The sequence below is a fragment of the Papaver somniferum genome, unplaced genomic scaffold, assembly GCF_003573695.1.
Source record: "Papaver somniferum cultivar HN1 unplaced genomic scaffold, ASM357369v1 unplaced-scaffold_139, whole genome shotgun sequence".
NCBI classification, from domain to species: Eukaryota; Viridiplantae; Streptophyta; class Magnoliopsida; order Ranunculales; family Papaveraceae; genus Papaver; species Papaver somniferum.
In genome coordinates, this window is record NW_020623156.1 from 1,446,035 (window position 1) to 1,471,607 (window position 25,573).

The 25,573-nt window shown below is 37.7% G+C and overlaps 2 protein-coding genes across 2 annotated transcripts; one reads left to right on the forward strand and one right to left on the reverse strand.

Annotated features, from left to right (window-relative positions):
* Positions 1-1,318: 1,318 nt before the first annotated feature.
* LOC113335341 (26S proteasome regulatory subunit 10B homolog A-like) lies at positions 1,319-1,750 on the forward strand. The gene is made up of 3 exons (XM_026581422.1): positions 1,319-1,399; positions 1,478-1,576; positions 1,700-1,750. Exons 1-3 carry the CDS (start codon positions 1,319-1,321, stop codon positions 1,748-1,750), a joined length of 231 nt encoding a protein of 76 aa, XP_026437207.1.
* Positions 1,751-1,955: 205 nt separating this feature from the next.
* On the reverse strand, positions 1,956-3,582 carry LOC113335240 (aldehyde oxidase GLOX1-like). Its single transcript, XM_026581351.1, has one exon. The coding sequence runs from the start codon at positions 3,573-3,575 to the stop codon at positions 1,956-1,958; it is 1,620 nt and encodes a 539-aa protein (XP_026437136.1). The 5' UTR covers positions 3,576-3,582.
* Between the last annotated feature and the right edge of the window lie 21,991 nt (positions 3,583-25,573).

A 25,573-nucleotide genomic window follows, 5' to 3' on the forward strand; every position in this document is an offset into this window, starting at 1 on the left:
ATTGCATGACAGATAACTTGAATCTAGAGTTAAAACAGGTTTGTATTCTTAATTGATTTCTGTTTCAAAAATTGCATTATGTGTTCTTCTACTTCTAATTAGATATTTGATGTCATTGTGAACTCCTAACAGCTTTCAAGACTCTATAATCCTATATATATATATATGCTGCCTTTGTAGTGCTTCTTGCTGGGTTTTAGGGCACACAGATATGTGTCTGGGTACTGTTCTGAGATAAAGAAACTAGGGGATTTTTATAATTAGCTAGGCCTAGGAGAGTGATCATTCACGAGTAGTAGTATTTAAGAAATAGAATTGTTGACTATTGATCCCTGGTGGTGACATTTATTTGGCTAACTCTTGAAATTTGGGTTGGAAGGAGGAAGCTGCAGAGCCTGCATTGTCTTAGCTTTGCATACAATAGAGCAATTGGGTCTAGTAATCACCCTGCCCAATTAAATATATGTAGGCTGCATGGTCACCCTGCCCAATAAAATCCTTCGGGAGAAACTTTCCTCGTAGGCATATCCTGCGGACGAGTGATATATTGTTTATACAAAAGCAATTTTTGTTGTATTCTTGGGACTTTTTTTTACGTATTGGCAGTTAATTCAACAAGTAATGGAACTGGAAATGTGCAGTCAGGGAGAACTTGAGAAGTGCAAAAAAGGAACATGAGAAAACAGAAGATAATTTGAAGTCTCTTCAGAATGCTGGACAATTAGTAGGAGAAGTTCTTAGTCATCTGGACAATGAGCGGTGTAAGTATGTATCCTCTCTCTTGCACTTTTTAGAGTCAATGCATGTTTACTACAAGCAACTGAAGCAGGCAGTAAGTTTTTTTGGCCTATTAAAGGGAGAAAATACTAGCAAACTAATTTTAATAATGATTACTCGTTTCAGTAATAGTTAAGGTGAGTGGTGGACCGAGGCATGTTGTTGGATCAGTGTAAAAATTTAAAGTTCTGCGATCTGTTTCCATCCAGCCTTGCATCATTTTCATTGATGAGATCGATGCCATTGCTGGACGTCGATTTAGCGAGGGTACGAGTTCTGATCGAGAGATTCAAAGAACGCTGATGGAACTGCTTAGTCAGCTCGATGGGTTTGACCAACTAGGGAAGGTATGGACCTAAGAAGCTGTTGTAAACTTGCTAATAAGATATGAAAAATGATTCTGAATTCTTTGTTATAAACTGAGTTGTAGGTTAAAATAATTATGGCAACAAATAGGCCTGATGTGTTGGATCCTGCGCTTCTCCGCCCAGGCCGAATAGACAGAAAAATCGAGATCCCATTGCCAAATGAGCAGTCAAGAATGGAAATCTTGAAAATCCATTCTGCTGGAATGGCTAAACATGGTGAAATTGACTATGAAGCAATTGTAAAACTTTCCGAGGTGAGTCATACTCTCAAGTAATCTCTCAGCAATCACTCAGAGGATCACCGATGTAAAGCTGCCATGTCTCTGTTGCAGGGTTTCAATGGGGCTGATCTTCGGAATGTCTGCACTGAAGCTGGGATGTTTGCAATCTGTGCTGAACGTGATTACGTCATTCACGAAGACTTTATGAAAGTATGCCCTTGAAAATCATTAGAGTATGATTTGTTTTGTCTATATGCACTCCTGATTACATAAAATTGTAGGATTATTTGGATTACCGTTTGCTAATGTAATTTCTCTCCGCTCTGTCCGCAGGCTGTACGAAAGCTAAATGAAGCAAAAAAGCTAGAATCCAGTGCGCATTAAAATGCTGACTTTTAAATTACGTGAAAAACTATTTTGAGCTTTTAAAATTTATGTAATTAGGAGATTATAGCTCCATTTCTTTGAAATTACCTTGCAATCATCAGTTTTTCTTACAGCTTGTAAACAATAACAAATTTACACTTTTACGAAAAAAATACATAAATGTTGAAAAACAAAAAGCAAGCTACCTTCACAATTGACAGTATTAACTGATATGCACCCATCTTCCCCTACTAGGAACCCCATTTTGCACCACAAAGAGAAGATAATAGCCGGGTGGTGCAATATTTGGAGTTTCCGGAGAAAAACAGTCAATGACGTGATAAGTGCTGGTGACTTGACGTACTTGATTGATATTTAAAACCAGCATCCTTTGATTCATGGAGAAAGAATGTGTGTTGAATGATGGTGCAACCATGGTCACAGAAACGTTCTCGATCACTTCATTATTTTTCGAAACAAAACCAATGGAAATTGGTTTCTTGTAAGATATTTCAGTTTTAAGTTTCGCCAAATTAATTTGCGGTCGAGAACCGCTACTTAAATATGGTGGTGAAAATACTTCAACACTCAGTTCAGTAGGAAACATCTCGGTGAAGTTGTAATTCGAGTTAGGATTACTCCCACCCACTAATACTCTCCCATCAGCAATCAAAATAGCAGTTGAATGATACATTCGAGGAGTCTTGGATGGTTGCATCACCTCAAATTTGCCCGATTCCGGTTGGTAAAGTACGGGGTTTAGAACCGGTTCCCTACCTAAATACCAGCCAGCTGCGCCTTTCTTCGCACCATTTATGAGTAAGACATCACCCGTTGGTAACAAGAGCATGTCACCCATGGCTCTTTCCATCGGCATTTCTTCCATTTGCCATTGGGGTTGTGCCGCCGTGATCATTAAACGTCCGCATGATTTTGCAGCTGGTAAAAATGTTCCTCTGATCGCAGTGAGGTACGAAGTCAGTGGTGCCCCTCCACAGATGAAGACCTCAGCATCTGGTGTATCAATAGTACTATTGCTGAGACCAAGTTTCAGCGGAAGAAGTACAGATGAACCTGTGCTAGGATAGTTGCGTGAAACTCCTCCAGGCATGACTGGATAATCATTCCGAACAACCCGATCGTTTACATAATCAAACAAAATTGATTTGGTATTTGCAAAAATGAAGAGATTTCCGTCAGGTGATAGATGGGTAAATGGGTATAGATTGTTCTCCGCGACATCGCTTGTTTCTAGGAGAAATGGAAGTGCGAAGACTTTGGAATCAGATGGCAATGAGCTCTTAGGGATGAACTCATAACTAAACTGACCTCTACCACCAACGACAATGACTTTCCCATTTGGTAATATTTGATTAGATGCGTACCATCGAGGAACAACTAAACCTTTTTGATCCTCCATCCAGTCACAGTTAGCGCATGGCCGAACACTCCGAACAGCACGTTCACCATTCCAGTTTCCACCGCTTTGAAGTAGCATGCCGTCAGGTGCTAATGAACCCGAAGAGCACCAAGTATCCGTGAGCACTGTAAGTGGACGTACTTTACGATCCAAAAGGTTTAATTCGACCGAATGAGCAGTACAATCGGTGTTACCAAGAGTAGCAAGTTCGCTACATTTTTCTTCTGGCAATAAAATTTTTGACTGACCAAAATCTGTTCTGTCGAACATAATAACTCGATCATTTGGCAATAGTTGAGTATGCATTGCGGAAATACCAATACTTTTCTTCAGTAGTTTCCAACTACCTGTAGTAGCTGTTTCGCCTAGGTTAAAAAGAGAAAAGATTAAAGCTGAGAAAACTACAACATATTTTGCTTCCATGGTTAATAATTCTGAAGAACTCAACACTCTTTTTGTGTATATGTCTTAGCGAGTGTCTAAGTATTTATATATGTTTCTATAGAATGTTTATGATACTTGAACTTGGTTACCTCAGAGATACTTCCACCAACTATATCAGTTATAATATAATGTTTCTAATAATTTTGTGCTCATGTTCTTAATTAACTTTACATAATTGAACTTTTTTTATTTCCATGCAGCTTCTCCAAGTTGAGAGATCAAACGCATTTACTGCATATCTTTCAATATAGTACTAAATTCTATGAATTATAGCATTTTGTACTTAATTGATAGCTAATAGCTAGCATAGACATATTGTTCATGAATCATGATCATATTTCCCTTAGAGCGTACACAATGGACGACTAAACCCAATTATTTGGTCCAGTGGATAGGCGTAGTGGGACGGACCACCGATCAAAATTTGATCAAAGACTATAACCCAGACCAAATTTGGTCGGCGATCAAGACCAAATCCAAATATAGTCGGGCGTTTATATAGTCCACGCCCCATCACCAGGCGGACGTATAGTCCACGTCCCACCCTAGGCGGCCACGCCCCACACCAGGTGAACGTATAATGCACGCCTGTTTTTTTTTTTTTTCTTTTGTGTGGGTCGTGGTTTATACCTCCGCCCCACTCTTTACAAATTTCAAATGCATGGGGCGGGCTTAATACCTCCGCCCCACTCTTTACAATTTTTTTTTATATTTTTTTTGAATTTTTATGCACCGGGCGAACGTATTGTCCCCGTCCCACACCAGGCGTTGGTATAGTCCACGCCCCACACCAGACGAACGAATAATGTACGTCTGATCGAATTTAGTTTTTTCACCGTAGCGTCACACACCAGACTAAACCCAAAATTTGATCATTTTTCCCTCTTTGGTCTTTGGTTATACTCGCACCACTGCAGTTGCTCTTATGGAGCATATCTTTCAAAATGCTAATCATAATGGGCATCTTTTTAATTAAATCGATGATGATTTGCATACCGTTGACTTTCTTGTAAATATTGGTTATTCATTGTATTTGGAGCCTAGTTAGCAATTCGGGATTCGGCAAACGTACGGAACGGCAAACGTACGAGTATTATACGGTTTTGTAAAATCCAGATTCGGTCCAAAATTCGGTCAACGGGACGTGATTCGTCAGTAATTCGGAACGGCATACGTACGTATATAATTCGATTTATAAATGTGAGTTCGGCTCTGAAAATTCGGTATCTATATATAACAAATAATTTGTATTTATAAGGTCATAGACCAATTTTTATGCATATGTGTGAGTTATTTAAAGAAAAAATAAACTTAATATGATGATATTAATAATATATACAACATTAGTTATCCAAGAGGACGTCGCATGGTGGTTTAGATGCTTGGTTAGTGAGTTTGAGATCTCTCTCACATTCACCTTCAAATCTCTTCAGTCGTTTTTGTTTCATAAAAATTACAACACTTTAAATATTCGGTCGTGTATGCTCGGGAGGCAGTAAAGCCCAAAAAGTGGAGTCTTTGAAAAATAAAAGCTAAAGAATTTATGGCGAATTAAGCGGACGTATCATTCGGGATACGTAAAATTCGTGAACGGTTCGCGAATAATCCGGGAATGCCACATAATACGCGATTTGGGTTCGGAGTTGCAAACGTACGCGAATAAGACGGTAAAATTCGTGATACGGAAAAATTCGCGAATGATTCGCGAATCATTCGCGAACTTACTAACTAGGATTTGGAGTTGATTGAATGAATCAATCAAAAAGATTAAAAAGGAATAATTGGTAGTCCTATATCGTTATTCTATTGAGCCAAGTGCAGAAACATGCATCGAATATGTATATTGGCTGTTAGAAGCTAGCCATGCAACTATATAATTAGTTTCATGCAAAAACCCATCTTGCTAATTCCTGTAAACCGGCTGCTAGAGAATTAATGTATTGCTGTCATTAGGATACAAATTTTGTTGGAAAAACGATTAATAAAATATGATTTCTAAAATTTTAATAAAAATTACTCCTTCTGTTTCTGAAAGACCGTCCTCTATTCTTTTTTCGTCAGTTTCAAAATTGTGTCCATCTTCTCTTTATAGTCATACTTTTTCAATGAACTCTCTAACATACCTTTAAATTCTTTATAATCATAAATCCATTTTTAACGTGACCCAATCTAAAATATTAAAGAAATTAGTATAATTGAGGAAACAAATATCTCTTTCATTCCTTTTAAAGAAATATACATTTAACTCTAAAAATTAAATTCCTTATAAAGTTTATACTTCATAAATTCGATATTTTTTAAATTTTCCTTTTATATTTCGTATTTATAATTCTCACAACAATTTTGGATTGTCTTTATTGCTAGCATTTTTGTTAAAATAAAATAGGTAAGTAACTAAGGGTAGTCAAGTAAAATAATATGGTCTCCTTAATATTTTGAGAAAGTCAAAGCGGACTGTCTTTGTGAAACGGAGGGAGTACAATTTATTGTTTTCTTTTGTGAAGGAAGAACTTATTAGTCCCACACCGTGGAGTTTCCACTTTTTAATTGTTTTAAGAGACTATATAAGATTTTAAGTCCCATATCGGGGAGTTCCTCTTCTTAAGTTGTATTTGTCAATTATATAAACAAATTCACTACTTTAGTAAAATCTATAGGAAAAGGGATTCTCTATTTCTTAGAGAGACCCCAAGGGAAAATATTTTATGGTGATTTCTTTAATGTTCGCGATTTTCCTTAACGGTTTTTTCGGAGTTTCCAAGCTCAAGTTGAACATCTACTACATATGCTAGTAGTAGGTGTAGTAGGGTGTTTTATTCTGGAGATATCCGTCATGTGAGGGCTATAGCATCACTCTTGAGTGTATCCGGGCGCTAATGTCTTAAGAGCAACGTGTTGAACACGTGACTCACTCTATTTTTCCAAAGTTTTGCCTTGTTGCTGTTGCGGAGATTTGGGGAGCTCGTCCGTTTCATCAAATCGATCACTTCCACTATAAAGGAGCTAAATATCAATAACTTTTGCTTATTTGATTTTTTCCTTGTTTTTGATTATTGCACCCAACAATATTAAGACATTAGAATTTGTAATAATCAAGAATGGTTGATTGGTTTGTGAATCATTGATGTTAATTATGGAGTGGAAAAACAGAAAACGAATCTTTGGTCAGCAGTAGAGTTTCGAGTTTATCTCTTAACCTATAAGGAATTTCAGTGAACCCTTTTAACCTAATGTAGTAAACATCCTGATAGTTATCCACATAAAATTTCAGAATTTTTGGAGTTGTAAAAGTATTTTTTTTTTGATACTTTACAAAACAGAGAAATGTTTCTGAAAACTTCTGACGAGCAGAAATTTGTTGTTAACTAAAGTAGTTTTTATAGGGTAACAATGAGTTTTTTGATATGGTGATTCAAACAAAGTTTATAGACCTAGATGTTATCTTCAAAACTCATATATTATTTTCCGTTCCGGAACTAAGGTTTGTGAGATGTGGTGTATTAGGTGATTAGGAAATTACCGTATCTGTGGTCAAAGTATAAACGAAGATTATGACATGAAGTTGGAAAGGGACATAGATACCAGGAGACTATGGATGAACACAAGTCTTCCAAAGCTGACAAAGGAGAGAACATCAAACAACTCTAAGCGTAGTCTTCAGAAGAAAAAGGTATGTTTCGTAAAACTGAATCCGGCATTACTTTAATTAAGGGTGATTGTTATTTTTTGTAGACAACATAAAAACCTTAATAAGTAGAAAGTTAATGCTAATTTAGTTGAAACAAACTTGAACGAGTTCAGTGGCATGGTGTCGGAAGTTATTTTAATAACCAATGTGAGAGACCGGTAGGTGGACTCTGGAACCACTAAGCATGTTTGCTGAAACAAATACTTGCTCACCTCTTATTAGAGGATAAGGGATGTCGAGAAACTATTTTTGAGTAACTCATCTGTAATAGAGGTTTCATAAAAGCAAAAGGTCGAGCAGAAGCTCATATCTGTAATATTTTCACATTTAATGAAGTTTTCATGTTCCGAGCATATGCGAGAATCTTGTATCTTGTTCAGTTGTATATGGAAAAAGATTTAAGATCTTAATTGAATCTGGAAAACTTGTAGTAACTAGGCAGTGATTTTGTAAGCAAAAGTTATAGGTCTTTGGGTCTATATAAGCTTAACGGAAAATCTGATGATGTGAACATAGTTCATTATTGTGATTTCTTTGTGTTATTGATTGTTTTACGTGGTAGACTTGGAACCGTAAAATTATAAGTCAATGCTTATCTGGCTAGCATAGGCTTCGTACCCAAATTTAGTTTGGATTTTGAACACAAAAGTGAAATCTGTGAAGAGTCAAAATATGCTATAAAACCTTTTAGCATAAATGTTCAGAATATTTCTAAGCCTTTAGAATTAATTTAGTTAGGCTTAGTTGACATGAGTTCAACCTAAAATTGATGTAGTTTTGAAAGTGGTAAGTAGAGTATCGTTCAAACTCGGACTTGTAAGATTCGATTTCAGACTTAATAAAATATATACAATAAAGTTGTCACATTATCGAGAGGTACTGAGACTCAGGATTCCACCAAATTCCATTCATGTGATTCAAATAATAATTCCAATCAATTATAGATCAAATATTAAAAATATGGACTCTTATTCTTTGCCAAAAATAGATTTTTGAAAAGCAATGACTGTAAATCAAAAGCATGATGTATCAAAAATACATGGACCAAGCATACACCATCAAACGAAATCACACCCATTCAATAAAAATCATAAATCGATTAAAAATCAATGCAAATAGTCATAAAAGAATTATTAGAAGAGATGATATGATTCAGTGAATATGCAACGACGTAATGGCGTTACAGAGTTCACTGTTACAGGGGGTGTGGCTAACTGAAGATAAATGTGGCTGTTCAGCTGTTACAGAGAGAACACTGTACCAGTGTTGCGAATTTGAGACGCTGTTCTTCGTTCTGCAACGCTTGTTCTTCAGCAGCAGCAGCAGAGACAGGATTCCTGTACTCTTTGATTCTCGCCTCCTGAGATCTCCTCTCGACCCCAAACTCTCTACAGACCTCGATTCTGATTTATGGGACTCGACCCATCCTTTTATATCACTCAGAAACCTCCCGAATTGAATTAAATTCCTTTTTTTTGTTTCTTGGCATTCACGACAATAATCTCTTCTAAAAATTGGTTCACGCGTTTCTGGGATTCCAAACTTATCTCAAACTCTTCCTTAGATAGATACCAAGAGAGTCAAAACTAATCACATGGATAGATCAAGAGATGGATATAGAAAAACGTAGATGGTTTTGATGTTTACTAAGTGAACGACGTTTCCCATATCTGTCTGAAGGCCTCCGCCAAAATGAACCTATCCTAATGGATTGAGATACTAGTCTGACTAATATCAACACACTGGCATACAAGGGAACCAGTGGTCGATAACCTAACTCTAGGTCAACACAACTGGCATATACAAGGGTACAAGTGGTCGACTTTATTGAATTTATTCCTTTTGGTCAAATGGTCTGGTCTCAATTTTTTTTTTCAACTTTTTGGTAACTACCATTTTTTTTTCATCTTTTTTTTTTCTCTTTTTCTTTTTCAACTTTTTTTTTTCATGGTATCTCAATCACTCTAATTCACCCTAGCATTGGTAACAACTTGAATCGTGGGACCCACCTATCACTTAGAGAAACATAGTTTAAAAACAAAATAAAATAAAAATAGAAGTGAAAAGGACTCAACGAAATATGGTGAAACTATCCTTATTTCTAACACCTGAGCTCTGTGCTTTTATGAATAGACTCTTATAGATGTTGCCATCTAATCAGATTGGTTCCTCCTACAACCAAAATGCTTCCATCCACTTAGATTGGTTAGTGCAATCCTAAATAGGCATAAATTTCTAAGCTCTGGAGTTTATTTATTCATACTGCAACTAAAAAGTTTCTCCCATACCCCCAAACTTAAATCTAACATTGTCCTCAATGTTCTAAAGATGAAATTAAAAGCTTGAACAAGGAAAAACTGTTACCATTTGAAGCAAAAGAGATAAGGAAAGATATTACCGTGTCGCATGAATATTGGGTTACCTCCCAAAAAGTGTTAAGTTTAAAGTCTTCAGCCAGACTAAGCAAGGATTAGTCACCACGTAGAATCATATAGTAGTAGCCGAAATAACTGTGGGTCATCTGGATCAAAAAGTGTTACCCACAAGAAGAGGAATCTGTAACAGACCAAGAAGATACCGAACATACCCTTGCTTAAGACAACTACATCTAGTTGTGGTTCAGGTTCAGGCTCTATAAAAGGGTCTAAATAAAAGGTTTTCATCGGTTGTATTTCCTCAAAGCTAAGATCCGGTTCAGGTATTAGAGTCTGGAAAAACTCAACTAAGAACTTAGAAGCACATAACAACAACCTGAATAATTGGGGATCGTCTAAGTCAATTAGATTTGACTCACAAAGTTGACCATAATAATGGTCATTCTTAAGAAAATGTGTCGACCCTAATATCCTAAAGTAATTAGGTTTAGTCTCAAAACTTAATATCCGACACATCTGAAAATCATATGTTCCCACAATTGGAAGAAAAGTTTTTGGTGGGAAAACAAAGTCAATCTTGGTATCATAGCCTGGGTTAACCACATCAACCAGAGGATGGGTTTCTAACAACTGAGTTTCTCTATGGACATCATTAGGTTCAGGAAAACATGTATGAAGATAATCTTGTAATATGGTTGAGGAATAAATGTCAAGTCCTACACGAGGGAACTTTCTAAAAGTTAAAGCACATGGAGAATGATAATCACCCCCAAACTTAGAGTTTTCTGTGTCTCTAGAAAGACTAGTCACAACTTCCCTAATTTCTAGGTCATCAGATTCCTGGAAATGGTCAATTGATTCTTCTAAGTCAGGTTCATCCTCACTCATCTCTACGAGTTCATCTTCTTCGTCTAAGACAATTGTTTCTAAATCGCTAGACTCTAAAACATTATTCTCAGAATAAACTCGTTCCTCTAAATAATTATCGTCTTTGTAAACAGGAAATACTACATCGTCTAAAATGAGGGTATCTCTAGTCAAATCCTCGTCCGTTTGAATAGGTGAATAATTATTAAAATTATCGGGATCTGAACCAGAAATAACACTATCATCATAAAGTTCATTTGGAGTAACAAATTCCTGATCACTATGCCTACATATTTCAAATTCTTCATCAACACTATCCTCGTCATAATCATCATAATAGCATGAAAATGGTTGAACCTCATCTAAACAAGTAGTGTTACCAATTTTATCCTCGTCATCTTGATTATGCAAATAACTATCCTCATTTTCAAGGGTACTATTGGAATCACTGTATTGGAAAGTAAGATTATTTCGAGCAAGTCTTTCGTTCGTCTCAGCCATCAGCTTGAGGGATTCCTCTATAGAAAGTTCACTCATTATTGTAGTTCTTTCGTCTATAATTACACTATTCATCTCAGCTAACTTACGCGTCGACTCAGCTAACTCCCTGAGGGACTTTTCTAAAGGAGGAATAGGAACAGAGGGATCATAAAAAGGACTACTTTTCAATAATTTGACTGTATCCTCTAGAGACGAGGAACTAGTACTATAATCTTCTTGCTCGTAAGACTGATGTATGTGTGGATAGTAATTGGGCTCACCAGGGTATGACCCATATCCTTCTAAAGGATGGCGTTCCCAACCACTATTCCCAACATGGTCATAAAAAGGATGATGTCCATATTCAAATTCAGGTCGATAACCATTGTATTGGCTTCTATCATACCAGTTCGACATTCTTAATTGCAAGGGAATTCTACACAATCACAAACAAGGCTGACTCGACCAAAACAAACCTAAATTTCTAGCAAACAAAAAGCATGATGGCTCCACTTAGATTGTCACTAGACCAGCTTCTATTCTTTCGAAAAGGAACTCGTTACAATCTGAGCAAACCCCTCTGGAATCAATCTGAGTCAAAGTAAGTTGAATCAAAGCGAGGGAAGCTCAGTGGAGCTTTGATACCCAAGGACTCACCGGTTGCAAGGCGGCGCAGTCACGCATTCAACTCACAGAAACCGTCAAGAACTTCGAAGTATGCTCAAAAGAGTAACCAATATTCTTCGAACGACTTTCCTATTAAGCTCGTTACCCTATAGGTCTCGTTCTAGTCAAAATTTTAGGCTTAGGTTCGCGTTTGGTTTCGTGTACCTAAGGCGGGAAAGAAGAGAACAGTGATGAAATCTGAACCCTTATCTTGTACGGCCAGTCCTTGCCCTTTACTAGGAATTAAAAGCAACCGTATTCAAGTCCTCAGCATATATTCACCTTAACGAATACATTAAACCCGCTGACAGGGGATTCGCGGGTGTTTCGAAAAACTTACCTCCCGTACCAGACGGGCGAAGAACCGCTGAAGTCGACTCGGGCCATAACTCCCATGTTATGTACGAACCCGAGGGGCCGAGGTGATATCGTAATCACCGTCCTTCCCTGCACACAGTTTGTATTTAAACCAACCCTTCCTTAGGGTTTAAAAATAATAATGTCCAAAGTCCAATGTCCAAGTGTCCAAAAAAGAAAAGAAAAAATTACAAAAATAGCAAACCCTAATACAGTTCTCTCTCTCTCTTTTTTTTTTAGTAAAGAAAAATAAACAAACCCTAAAAAAATAAAATATCTAAAAAGAAATTGTCTTCTTTTCCGTTCTTTTCGCTTTAATCTTTTGCTCCAAGTCTTTATGCTTTAAGTTCCAGTCTTTACGAAATCACCAAACTCATTGGCTCAATTCGATTTATGATCCAAAACCTGTAGACAAAAGACAAATACCCAAAAACGTAAAAAAGAACAAAAATAATAAAAACCTAAAAAATTAAAAAATAATAAAAAAAATAAAAGAAAACTAAGTCTAAAAACCCTAAAAGCAAATCCGCGTCGGCGGCGCCAAAAATTGATGTAGTTTTGAAAGTGGTAAGTATAGTATCGTTCAAACTCGGACTTGTAAGATTCGATTTCAGACTTAATAAAATATATACAATAAAGTTGTCACAGTATCGAGAGGTACTGAGACTCAGGATTCCACCAAATTCCATTCATGTGATTCAAATAATAATTCCAATCAATTATAGATCATATTAAAAATATGGACTTTTATTCTTTGCCAAAAATAGATTTTTCAAAAGCAATGACTATAAATCAAAAGCATGATGTATCAAAAATACATAGACCAAGCATACACCATCAAACGAAATCACACCCATTCAATAAAAATCATAAATCGATTAAAAATCAATGCAAATAGTCATAAAAGAATTATTAGAATTACCACATGCGTGAAATAGGGCTTCCTCCGTCATCCCAGTGTTGGGGTTTAGCTTCTCATATCAAAAACAAGCTCAAAAGAATAAATTATGGCTCAAAAGTTGTTTTTATAGAAGAGATGATATGATTCAGTGAATATGCAACGACGTAATGGCGTTACAGAGTTCACTGTTACAGGAGGTGTGGCTAACTGAAGATAAATGTGGCTGTTCAGCTGTTACAGAGATAACACTGTATTAGTGTTGCGAATTTGAGGCTCTGTTCTTCGTTCTGCAACGCTTGTTCTTCAGCAGCAGCAGCAGAGACAGGCTTCCTGTAATCTCTGATTCTCGCCTCCTGAGCTCTCCTCTCGACTCCAAACTCTCGACAGACCTCGATTCTGATTTATGGGACTCGACCCATCCTTTTATATCACTCAGAAACCTCCCGAATTGAATTAAATTCCTTTTTTTGTTTCTTGGCAGTCACGGCAATAATCTCTTCTAAAAATTGTTTCACGCGTTTCTGGGATTCCAAACTTATCTCAAACTCTTCTTTAGATATATACCAATCTTTGGGAAGTTTTGTAGCACTTTAATCTCCCTAGAATTCCAAAAATAGCTCCAAACAGGGACCCGTGTGTAACTTAACCTTGATTTCCTTTTTCCAGCTATTCTAGCCAAATTCAGCCCATGAAATCACCCATATCAGCATTTTATATCCATATCACGTCCATCCCATGAAAATAGGCCATTGAATCTCATTAAAACACGTCCAATAATCCAACCCTAAATCTGCCAGAACTGTTGTAACTTTTTCCCGCTATTTTTTGCATTTGAATTTTGAAGAAGATGACCTCCCCCTATCCGGTTCTGCTGTCCCTTTAGCACATGCCCGAAATGGGTTACCCCTTATCCAGAGTGAGAGTCCGTATAGTAATTTTCTCCCACGAGCACAAAAACCGCTTTTCGAGCCAATTTCGCCGCAAAAGCTTATTTCTGCAAAATACCTATAAAGACATAAAATAATCAAAATAAGTACAAAATCGAGCACTAAAAATATATACAATTGAGATCATGTTAGACACAAAAATGTGTTTATCAAAAACCACTGTGGTAAAAGATGGTTTATAACTTCCGTAGATGAAGATGATTGTATGAGGTACTATCTTGTATAGTTGCTTAGGTATAAAGATGATGCCTTAGAAGCCTTAAGATGTAAAAACTTGAAGTTGGAAACCAATTAGAAGCCTTGAACATAACAACCGTATCCTTAAGGAGATGATAATTGCCATGTTTAATAGTTCAGGATTACCTGCGGCCTTGTGGGGGAGGCAGTCCTCTTAACTAGTATATCCTGAATAGAGTACCCTTTTAAGGATCAGATGAAACTCCATATGATTCATGGAAAGGTAGTTGACCTTCTTATGAATGCGTCAAAGTGTGGGGGTGTTTGACTAAGATTGTAATTCCTCTTCTTAAAAGAACTAGATTGAAACCAAAAATGTTGATTATGTCTTCATATAGGGTATGATGAGTATACTTCTACATATAGATTTTTGGTTGTGTGTTATGATTTTTTCTGACTTTGGTGTGAATATTATTACGGAATCTAGGGATGTTGAGTTCTTTGAAAATGTTTACTCTTAATCCTATACCTTTACAGATGTGATGTTCCCCTAGATTTAATTTCAAATAGTCAGAACTTATCTTAAAGGAAGATGAAGTTGAGGTTGAGCCTAAGAGAAGTAAAACAATTAGACTTGAAACTTCTTACAAAGCCGACTTCATAATATGCCTAACTTAGTCTGATCCCCAGACTTGTAAAGAAGCCTTGATATCTACTGAAACCCCATTCTGGTAAGAAGGTTCATTTAGTGAAATGAACTCAGTCCGTCGGAACCTGACTTGGGAGCTTGCTAGTTTACCTCCAGGGAGTAAGACCATGGGATGTAAATGAGTCTTTAAGAGGAAAGGATAGGCAGATCGAACTTTGGAAAAATATTAAGCTAAGTTGGTAGCTAAAATCTATAAACTAAAAGAAGGTGTAGATTTCCTTGATTCTTATTCACTTTTGACGAGAATTACTTCTATTGAGATGTTAATTGATATTGGTGCCATAAACAACTTGGAGATACATCAGATGGATGTTAAGACAGATTTTCTAAAACCGTGAATTAGATAAAGAAATTTACGTAGACCAAACTGAGGACTTTGTAGTGAAAGGTTATGTAGACAAAGTGTTTTTAAATTGTACTAATCTTTGTATGGTTTTCAAATAAGCACGTAAACAATGACATGGAAAATTTGATCATGTGATAATGTATAGCGGATTTAAGTTAATGAATCTTACATGTGTATTTCAAGTAGGGCTGCACATGGGCGGGTATGGGCGGTATAAGCTATAAACAACCTCGCACCCACAGACTGCGGGTTTGCTTTTCATAACCAACCCCGCACCCACAAACAGCGGGCGGGTTTTATTACCCACCCGCTGCGGGTAGGGAGGGTTTGGGTTTAAACCCTCTTAAACCCGCAATAATCATTCACACACACATGTTTTACTTAAGTTCTTAATAACTTAAAAAACAAACATAACTACATAAGTCTTAGTGTCTTAAGATAAAAACAATAACTACATAAGTCTTACAATAAAAACAAGTTTAACCAGACTACTTCAAAGTTCAAAATTCATATTAAAACTTAAACAATAAAAAGTCACTTCTATCATCTTCAAGTCTCTCCTCCTAGCATCCTCAAGGATCAATGACTTCCGATACCGTCTTTTTAAACAACTCTGCAAGCAAATGAAAATTATGTTACATTCCTTAAACATCTTTACTAACAATACAGAAAATAGAAAACAAAGAAGAAGAACATTTTGAGGATTACCTTCCTCAATGCTAGAGGAATCATCTGGTACATACTCCATTAGAAAATCAAGATCGACAGGCTTTTGTAATCAACTTTGCGAACAAAGTAACGCTTCAACTGTCCTCGCAGAGAAAGAGCTTCTCCATTGACTAAGAACACGCTTCCCTGTGTTAAATGCAGATTCAGACGCAACTGAAGAAACATGTATAACTAATATATCATTCGCCATATGTGAGAGTATCTTATACTTGGTGCTATTTTCTTTCCTACAAGCCAATATATCAAAATTTGGATCATTCGGAACACAATCATCTATCAAATACTTATCTAACTTTGAGTTTGCATCAAGAACTGTGTTTTTTCTACGCCTTTTCTTCCTTGACTCAAGAATAGCCTCAATCGAATCCTCTACCATAACATTAGGAGTTACATCCACAGCAGCAACACTGACCCTTCCTCCACTGTTGAAAACAAAGACTTATACTTTTCAAAGAGTCTCACAAGATATTATTTTACCTTCTTCATAATACTTTCAACCCTGTATTCATTGTTCTCATACAAACACTGAAGCACAAACTCTAACCCACCTTCTTTCTCTCTTGGATCAAGAATTCGGGCAAAAAATAAAGCTGAATTCATATCTTCATACCTATCCAAGTACTTATTGTACTTGCGAATCATAAGAGTTGCCATACTTGAAATATAAGAATCTGGATTTCTAGTATCTCTAAAAGCTATTAATTGTTCATGGATGATTGCTAATTGCTATAAGAATGTATGTGATGTAACTTTTGTTGAAACAGAAAACTTAGCAGTACAGTCAAAGAATACCTTAAAACACTTCACAAGGCCTCTTGCATAATCCCAATCTCTAGCATAAGGAGCATGCTTCTTAGGCTTTGTCTTCTTTTTATTTTTCAGTATTAGCTTCCTTCCTCTTGGATTAGCATTTACACTTTCACTATCAGATTCAGAACTAGATGAAGAGTCGGAAGATAACTTTCCAAGGTCAGAATTATCAATATCAGAAAGTGTGTCTAGCATATTAGGTAAAGCATATGATTCATCTTCAGGGAAAATATACTTCTTTTGGAAATCTTTGTCATTCCTTGCTAACCTAATAAAAACTCTTTCATACCTTTCAGCTGCCTCTAACATCAAATATGTGTTGTTCCAGCGAGTTTTAACATCTCATATCAACCCTTTCTTGGAGTCAATCCTTTCTTTTGTACAATACTCTTTAAATGTGTCCAACCTAGAAGGAGAAGAAGTAACATACCTAACAACTGACCTGATCCTCTTAATCGACGAGTTATATTTAAATATTGCATCTCTTATAACCAGAGCAAAGACATGTGCAGCACATATGACCTGATAAGAACAAAAACAACAGAAACTTAGAAATTGCATTAGTCGAATGACTTGAATCAGAAATTAAATCATCATTTGTAATTAAAAAAATATAAATTTCTTACATGTAAGTACGCAGCTCTTTCAACTGCACCTGTCCAACCAATTACACTAGTCTTCAAGTAATCAATAGCCACAATATTAGCATTGTCAAGAGTGATAGCAAAAACATCTTCGAGTTCCCAATCCACAATATTAGCATTAACATTATCAAGAGTGATAGCAAAAACATCTTCGAGTCCCCAATCCACCAAACAATTTTCTAGCATGATACCAATGGCTTTACCTGTATGACCCTTCAATAAGCAAAACATGATAATTCTCTTTTGCAACTTCCAATTACCATCTACATAATGAACAGTTACACACATATAATTAAAATTATTCGGTGATGTCCATGTATTTGTTGTTAGAGATATTATTTGTTTGTTCGCCTTGAAATATGCTTTCAACAGTTTCTTTTCATCAATATACATTTCTAAAATGTCTCTGTAAATTTTCATACGACCTGGGACCTGAAATCTAGGCTCAAACTCTTGAAGCATAGACCTTAAACCCTCTGATTCAACAATTCTAAACGGAAACTCTAGCTTAATTATAAACTCCACTAAACGCCTTCTGCACCTCTCATAACTATAAGAAGAAGCAACTAGTTTAGCACTAACACCTGGCTTTGGGGGTAATAACACAATACTCTGTTGTTCCTTCTTCCTATCAGGATTGTGCATGAGGAAAGTTTCTGCATGATTCTTCAAACTAGTTGTCCCATTCCTAATCTTTGCATCATAAGTATTCTTACAGTGATTACATTTTGCTTGAAGAGGGTTTAACCTAATAAAGTCTTTCACCCATACATCAGAATATTGTTTTGACTTCTAGTTACCTTCATCTGGGGTTGTAACTTCAGTTTCAGAGTCATCAGGTACAGATTGAGGTGTCCCACCAGGTTCAGATTGAGGTGTTGCTGAGGCTGGTGCTGCACTTGACATTTGGCTGGAAGTAGCCATAGCCAAAGCCAAAGGTTGAGACTGTTGAGTTGATGCACCTTCTTCCATTAACCTCCCTGAAAAATACCCATAAACCATTTATATTTCATACGAAATGAAAAGTCTGGTGATAAAACTTAATGAAATTACAAACAAATGGAGGTGGATATGGGCATTCAACATCCAATTCCTAGCTAACTTTAATATTTTGATAACTGTTACAAAATTGAACTGATGGAATAGGAAGCATGATTGTGTGAGAGTAGTATTATGTGTCTTGCTAGACAAATAACACTACATGATAATCCATGAATCATACATTGGCGCAAAAACCCAATACAATAAGCTCACCAGAACTAAAACCTTCACTCACAGATACATGCAAAACACACCAGAACCAAACCGATTGTTAACCAGTAAATTAACTAAAACTTAATGAACAACAATTAACTCATGAACTATTAACCTGTAAACAACCCAATACAATAAGCTCACACAACTAAAATCTTAACTCCCAGATGCATAGAAAGAAAACTACAAACCACAAGCAAACCAAATCCCAATCGTTAACCAGTAAGAAAAACAATCCCTATTCTTGTCATACCCAACCAATACAACCTAATCTCATCACACCCACACCATTCTATCCAACAGATCTTTCTTGTCCGAGCTAATAAATTCATGATTTACTTCCATTAGGGTTTATTAATGAGTTGGAGAAACATTATCTAGTAATTCATGATTTCAATCCATCATCTAAACTAATAATCAAAACCCTATATCTAAAATAAAATCAATCTCAATCTATGAAAAAAATTGGACCAAAAAGATAACTGCACACAAATGACATTCGATCCAGTTAAGGGGGAAATTATAAAATCTGGATCCAAATAAGAACAATATAACTATAATTAGAATTCACAGATGAACATTAACTCATTAAGTGAGAAAAAAACCGAAACCCAAAAAATTTTCATACCTAGGAAGTTCATAGATGAAGATTCAAAGTTGTTGTTGTCGTTGTTGGACTATTGGTGAAGAAATTGTCGTTCGATTTCTGGTGTAGAAGAAGAACTAAGGTCTGAGGAGGAACAGAGAAGAAAGAGTGTATAAAGTAAATGAGGGACTTATCAGTTATCCCTATCTACTAGTATTAGGGTTTCATAATGGATGGCTAGGATTAGTTCTATCTAATGGTGTATAATCTGCAGGTTTTTCGGGCGGGTATGAGAGGGTATAAGCTAAAACCAACCTCACACCCACAGACAGTGTTTTTTTTTTTTTTTGTAACCAACCCCACACCCACAACGGGCGGGTCTGGACTAAAAACCCACGGGTTTTGCGGGTACGAGTGGATTTAGCGGGTACGGGCGGGTCCTTGTGCAACCCTAATTTCAAGTAACTTGTTAAGGATGCATGTGCGATTGTATGCTTGTATGTTGATGATATGCTTATAATTGATACAGACATAGATGTGATTAATTCCACTAAAAACATGCAGTGAATGAGAACGTTGACTAGAAAGACTTAGGCTCTTTTGATGTAATCTTAGGGATGATGATTAGAAGATAATCTAACATTCATAGTCTTAGTCGTTCTCATTATGTTGAACTTGTGCTTATGAGATACAATCAGTATGATTTTAAGCCTGCGTGTACTCCATACGATTCTTCTTGTGGACTCGAGAAAAATAAGGGTAATTGAGTATCTTAACTTGAATATTCAAGAGCTATAGGATGTCTGATGAATTTAATGAACTGTAAGAGTCCAGACATTGCCTATATTGTGGGTATGTTAAGTTGATATGGTCCAGAGCAAGAGCATTGGGATACACTTAGTAGAGTATTATGGTACCTAAAATACTTTATTACCTTTTGTTTGATTTATGAAAGGCATCGTGTTGTCCTTGAGGGACTTTGTGATGCAAACTGGATAGTTGACTTAGAGGAGTCTAAGTCTGCGAGTGGATATGTTTTCACTCTAGAAAGAGGGCTTGTTTTTGGAAGATTTCCAAACAGACATGTATTTCTCAATTCATTATGGAATCTAAGAGTATTGCGTTAGACAAAGCACGAGAGGGGGCCAAGTGCCTAAGATGCTTTTTATAATACATTCTTCTCTGGCATTGGCATGTGCCAACTATATCTATACATTGTGTTATCCAAGCTATAATAGCTAAAGATAAAAATAACTAATCTCAACCGGCGTTATTTCCAATAATCGGATAAAGTCCAAGGAAAATATCGCACAACCTTTGACGAAAGGTTTTTACAAAGAGATAGTTAAAAATGCATCGAGGGGGATGGGGCTTAAGCTCATAAATTAAACATGCCATGAAGGATACTCAACCTTGCTGACTGTAGATCCCAAGATCAAGGTTTCAAATGATACAACTAATTTGTGGTGGTTAAAGGTAAACACTATCAGGGAATTTCATTCTCTGTCCCTTCTCTATGGTGTAGACGTGATAGTGTGACTGCATGTGAAGGATGACTTTTAAGAAGTCTTAATGAGTTCTATAGTTTCGATTTAATATTGAAGTGGGGTGTAGCAGTTACACTCTTTATGGAAACTCACTATCTGAATGAGGAAGTGAGGCCGCTTCCTATGAGAATATGAGCTTTGATTCTATAGAGCATTCTGAGAAACAAGATATGTCCAGGGCCAAATTGGACAAAACGACACAAGCTTAGCAGCAACCTTAGATATATCATCCGTAATCGTTATCGCGAATTACATCAAAGCTAGTAGTTCAAGATATAGTTCACTGTCTCTAGCAAATAATTCCGGTAATATCTCACTAAGCAAAGGTTCAATACCTCATGGACACCTCTGCCTAAAATGTTATTTCCTTCGCTTTTTATGTGATTTTCGCTTTGATGGTTTTGGTATTATTAGAACTTAGGACCTAAAGGTCACTAAGGGTTCACTAGTTCATGCTTTTTCACTTTGGTGAAAGGAACCTTTGGTCTCAATTGTGAGGAACTAAAGATGAAAGCTCTCTATATTATATGATTTTTTCAATGCATAGTATGACCCTGGGGTCAACACACTGTTTTGTGAGGGACATGACATTGGAATGGCTAGTATGACTTTAACATGCACGATATGCATGTCTGCTCAGTCAGTTCGAGTCGTGAGATTGCGTTGTTGATTTCCCAAGATCTATCTGTGTTTTCGTGTTTTATTGAGTTTTCATTCATGTGGGGGATTATTGGAAAACGTTTAATAAAATATGATTTCTAAAGTTTTAATAAAAATTGCAATTTATTGTTTTCTTTTGTGTATGAAAAACTTATTAGTCCCACACCGTGGAGTTTCCACTTTTTAGTTGTTTTAAGAGACTATATAAGATTTTTATTCCCACATCGGGGAGTTCCACTTCTTAAGTTGTATTTGCCAATTATAAAACAAGTTCAGTACTTTTGTAAAATCTATGGGAAAGGTGATTGTTAGTGGTGAAAACTGTTTCTGCTGGTTTTGGTAAATTTGGGTGCGTGGATGAGAAAAGAACCTAAACCCTAAACAATGCACTGCACGGGAGTACTTTTGATTCGAGAGATCAATCTGTACAATCCTGTCCTAAACTAAGAAATGGTCATTCCAGTCTTGCTTCGGTCACAAAGTGAAGGTGAAGGGTTGGTCTTAGGGAGGGAATCGAAGAGAGTGTTGAGACCAGAATGGTTAATTCTGAAGATGTGGCTTGATTTATGACTTGTATCAGAAAGTGGAACTGGCTTGCATAGTGAAAATATATCAGTTCTCGGTGATTTCTGGATACTATGTTGTTGTCGACCAAAAACTTGTTGTTTGGTGAAAATAGGTGAATCCTATTTATACACGTCATATTGAAACGTACCCTGGTCTCGTAGGAAGTGGAAACGATTGAGTGGTGGAAGAATAGAGTAACGTGTAACCGTCAGTCATTATGCTTCCATGATGAAGGAAGTGAGTTCGTTTACACCGTTACTTTTTACCACCACTAATTGTCCCGGTTCATGACACTTTCTTGTAACGGGCGCATTTCACGCCGCACGCTGTAAACCTCCAGACCAATACCCTGATGAGCATCCCAAAGTTTGTGACATGTTTGATGTCTCGAGTGTTTTCGTGGAAAACATGTAGCACTTTTCTACGTGTGTCAAGTCAACGTCGAGGGTCTTACCAAAGGAAAATAACATGTAACGCTATTGCGCAAAGTGGCACGGTGGTGCAAGTGGCGCTTGGCGTAGCCATGGACATTAGATTTAGGCGTCTGGTCGCCTAAAACTTTCCACAAGTATGCAGTTCGGTGGCGTACTTGGATGGCTGAGATTGTATTTTAGGAGAGAGGGTGGCCGTTGATTATGGTCACATTCTGTTGGCACTTTTTAATGGCATAACGGCATAGCCGCGGCGTGGTTGCATGTGCCTACGACATGGTGTCATAGCCGCGTATGTGGCTTCGCGGCATGGCCAAGGCTAGGATTTGGCGCCTTGGCCAAAGTTAGGGTTTGGCAGCATGGCCAACGCTAGGATTTGGCGTCGTGGCCAAAGTTAGGGCTTGGCGGCATAGCCAAGGCTAGGATTTGGCGTTGTGGCCAAAGTAAGGGCTTGGCGGCATGGACAAGGATAAAGTGGCTCGTGGCATGTTGTGGACTATGACCAAAAATTAAGGTTTCAGCGAATGCTACTGAAGCAAAGTTCTTGTTTCGATCATGAAATCCTAATTCGAGTCCGTTATGGCATTGGCCACGAATAGAAAGTGGATTATCGCGTAGTGGCGGCATGTTACCGCGGCAAAGTGGCATGTTGGCATGTTACTGCGGCAGAGTGGCATGTTAGCATGCCGATTAATATGATGTTGTGGCAAGGCGCGTTTGGCTTTCCAGTTAGTATGGTGGCGCGGCATGGTGCATTTGTCCTTTAATGTATGGTGGCAAGTTTAGAGTGACTTGATTGGTCAAGAAATGGGGCGGCCAAACATAAAGCACGACCACACCTCTAGTGCTCGTGGCGTATTTTAAAATGACCTGATTCCGTCGGTAGGAAGGAGAGGGCCGGCCAAGCATGGGCGTGGCTACACTCCCGATGTGAGTGTGGTGGCTTTAAAGCAACCTGATTGGTCGAGGGACATGGGCCGGTTTAGGATGGGGAGTGCCCAATGGCGCTGTTTGTCCTAAGGCATGGCCACGCCTCCCTTTGCTGCTGCTCATATCCTGCGGCTCCTTGTTCTCTGATTCTGGGCAAGATTTTGCACCTGCTAATCCATGGCAGATTAATTACCTAGTTTGCCTAGGCTTAATTTGGACAAGATAGGTCTGGTATACTGCGCAAGGCGCAAAAACCCTAACTTTTGCAAATTAGTCAGATTAATTGATTGAATTTTATGTGTTGACACAGAGTTCTTTTAGGTTCATTGCTAGAGAGCAGCATGCTTTGTAATTGAATACTTTATGCAAAGACCTCATCCTTGATATTTGGAAATTTGTGCTACTCTGCTACGAGTGAACACAAATTTTCATGCCATATCAACATTAAGGGTTCAGCCGAAGAACATAACACATGAAGCATTCAAAGAAACTTATATTAATCGAATGTAGACAAGATGCCAAAATTTACAGAATACTGGGGATTGTTGCCACATGCACCATTCTGGGTAAATTTCATAAGAAAATATTGAGTTGCTCAATAAATATGCCAGTGAAAAGGTGGACACTCATAGCTCCGTTTTCTTACAGAGTGACGTCACATCAGATGTAAGGTTTTACAATTTTAACCCTAAGTTAAAAACCACCATCAACATTAAGTCCCCTTCTTAGCTTGGAACAATGACATTGTTGCGGGTTAATCATGAGATGGTGACAGACAAGGATAGAATCGAAACCTAAATTCATGAAGAGAGTGTCAGGAAGATTTGGCTAACCTTTGTCAGCAGGCATGAAGAATCCGTGATCCTTGAATTCGCGGCTTTGCATAAATTCGGCTTGGCCATGGGGTGTTGGCATCAGTGTTGCAGCTCTGGCTATTGATCGGCAGAGGTGGCATTGCAACTTGGTCCGCGGAACGGGCGTTGACTGGGTAGGAAAGGTAGATGGCGCTGCTTTAGCTGGCTAGGACATGATCAATGGCGTTTCTTGTTAAGGCGTGGACTATTGGTGCTGGTTTGGCCGCGGACTGATGTTGCGGGTTTGGGTGTGGTGCTGGATGGGACGCGGACTATTGGTGCTAGCTTGGTCGCATCCTGTTGGCGCCATGGAGCTTTGCCAACACAGGTCCGGTTGCCTCTTTCCGTATATAACCCAAAAAAAGAAACCTTCCTCCATTCGAACTCCAAAAAGGTGTTATGCCTATAAAAGGCGTCACCTATCCTCTTTACCTCGTATCATTTGCTTTGTTTCCACGTCTTGGGCAGAGTGGTTGCAATAAAGAAGGCGAGCATATTCCAGCTACGTATCTTCGTGCTTCTTGTTTTTGTTTACTCTTTTGTTGTTCGTGTAAACCCTAGCCATAGGCATATCTTCCATAAACTCATAGAAATATTTCCATCTGAATGATTCTTCTCTGGTAGCAGTATTGTAGTAACATTAGCCATCACATGGATAGTAAGGAAACCAATTATTCTGCAAAGTAGGTGTGCACGGACGGTGGCTGCCATTAATTCTTTTCCCATGAAAATCTATCTCTAGGGTTTTGTTTTCGTTTTGTGGTCGTGCACACAACTTTCGCGGTGGGACCCACACTTCCTTTGGCCGAGAGTATACTTCCTGATGCAAGATACGATTTTGGTTAGGGGCGCGTTTTCCCGCGGCAAAACATGTCTTATTGAAGCGAGTATCAGTCCCCACTCCTTTGGCTATGCGTGCTCCTTTTGGCTATGCGTGCTATGACTTGTGGCCAAAAAAAGTTTCCCATAAAAAACTTGTCGTGGATTTTTTTATCATCGTACTTGATTCTGGCAAAACCCTCATGAACGGTTTTCTCCAAAGTAGTAACTTTTCTGTTTTGCTTCGTTATAGTTACTTTAAAAGCATGAGGAATTTTTTTAAGATGTCACCTGAAAGCAGTTCTGCCGCCGCATCGAGAAGTGCTAACAACTCCAAGCCGAACACAGATGATGAGTTTTTTACGAAGTCTGCTACGGTTACAAGGACCCATCCCAAATTCGTGCCAACTCTTCTGACTGATTCAGAAAATGATGGAGAAGTCCAATCAGTCTGTCCAGGGCGTATAGTGAGGTTTTGCCTTTAAAAGAAAGAATATATGGCTTCTCCCGTAGACTTCAATATCTGTCATTATCCACTGCGCTCTTATGACAAATGAATGAAGTTCATGATGAGACGAGACCATGAATGAGCTAATCTGACTGGAACGCAAATCGTGAATGTTGCCATGGCTT